Below are 1,008 nucleotides of genomic sequence, written 5' to 3' on the forward strand. Positions count from 1 at the left end.
AGGGTAGGAGGGGACGGAATACCGTGGCCTGAAGACTTTCAGAGAAGTCTCTAATCCTGTCTGAGGCTGTTTCCCTTGTACATGGGATGGGGATGAGCCATAGTAGGCTGTAGCAATGGTAACTTTAGACAACCCTTCCCCGTAAACATACACATATGGCTGCTGTGCTATCATCTCCTTAGGAGTCTGAAGAATTCAAGTGAACTTGGGCAAATCTCTGACTCACTCTGGGTCTTGATTTTTCCCATCTCTGAAGTAGGTACTATCACCCATTTCCTTTTGCCTGAGTTTTGGTAGGTGTTAGTTAAGAGGGTTACAGTTCGTTGGCCTCAGGGTAGATAATAAAAGGGACTTGTAAGCTGGAGAAAGCTACCAGGCTACATCTCAGAGAGGGGAGCTGGGATGAAGGAGGCCCCTGTTGGTTGGACGGGTGGCTTGCTAACAGACAGTGGTCTCTTACCAATGGAGAATGGCACAAAAGCATCATTCTTCTTAAACTGCCCTTTCTCATCTAGGAAATGCTGAGGGTTGAAATCTCCAGGGTTGGAGAAGAACTTGGGGTCTCTTAGCACGGAGCCCAGCATAGGAAACACTTCAGTACCCTGGTGGGGAGGAGAAGGGATTGACAAGGTGAAGGGGGAATGGGTATTCAGAGAGTATATGGAGTCAGAGGGGGAATGTGGGTGCCCTGGGTAAGGAGAAATGGGAGCCAGGGTCCTCTCTGAGGGAGGAGCTTTGAGAGATGTGACATTTCTGTCCCTGAGACAGGAATTTTTGGAGTATGGGGTCTGTGTCTCCTGAAGCAGAAGCTTTGGGGTACGTGCAGTTCATGTCTCTCAAGGCAGGATGTTTGGGGACATGGGGTTCATATTCCCTGAGGTCCTGGGGAGATACAGGATTCAGGTGTCTCTGAGTGGGAAGGTTGAAGGGACATGTGATTGGGGAAGTCTTTGATTGAGGAAGGGGGACAAGGGCTGGGAAGCTTCTAAGGAGGATGGGGTGCTGGGT

General features: G+C 49.8%; 1 protein-coding gene across 1 annotated transcript in view; it reads right to left on the bottom strand.

The window, feature by feature from the left end:
* Positions 1-460: 460 nt before the first annotated feature.
* Positions 461-1,008, bottom strand: part of LOC102770371 (cytochrome P450 2A13) — a gene marked incomplete at both ends in the record, with an annotated part of 3,948 nt that continues 3,400 nt past the window's right edge. Inside the window, one exon of the mRNA XM_015561137.1 lies at positions 461-602. Coding sequence (XP_015416623.1) covers positions 461-602 — 142 coding nt within the window. The remainder of the gene's footprint in view (positions 603-1,008) is intronic.

Source organism: Myotis davidii, unplaced genomic scaffold, assembly GCF_000327345.1.
Source record: "Myotis davidii unplaced genomic scaffold, ASM32734v1 scaffold3236, whole genome shotgun sequence".
NCBI classification, from domain to species: Eukaryota; Metazoa; Chordata; class Mammalia; order Chiroptera; family Vespertilionidae; genus Myotis; species Myotis davidii.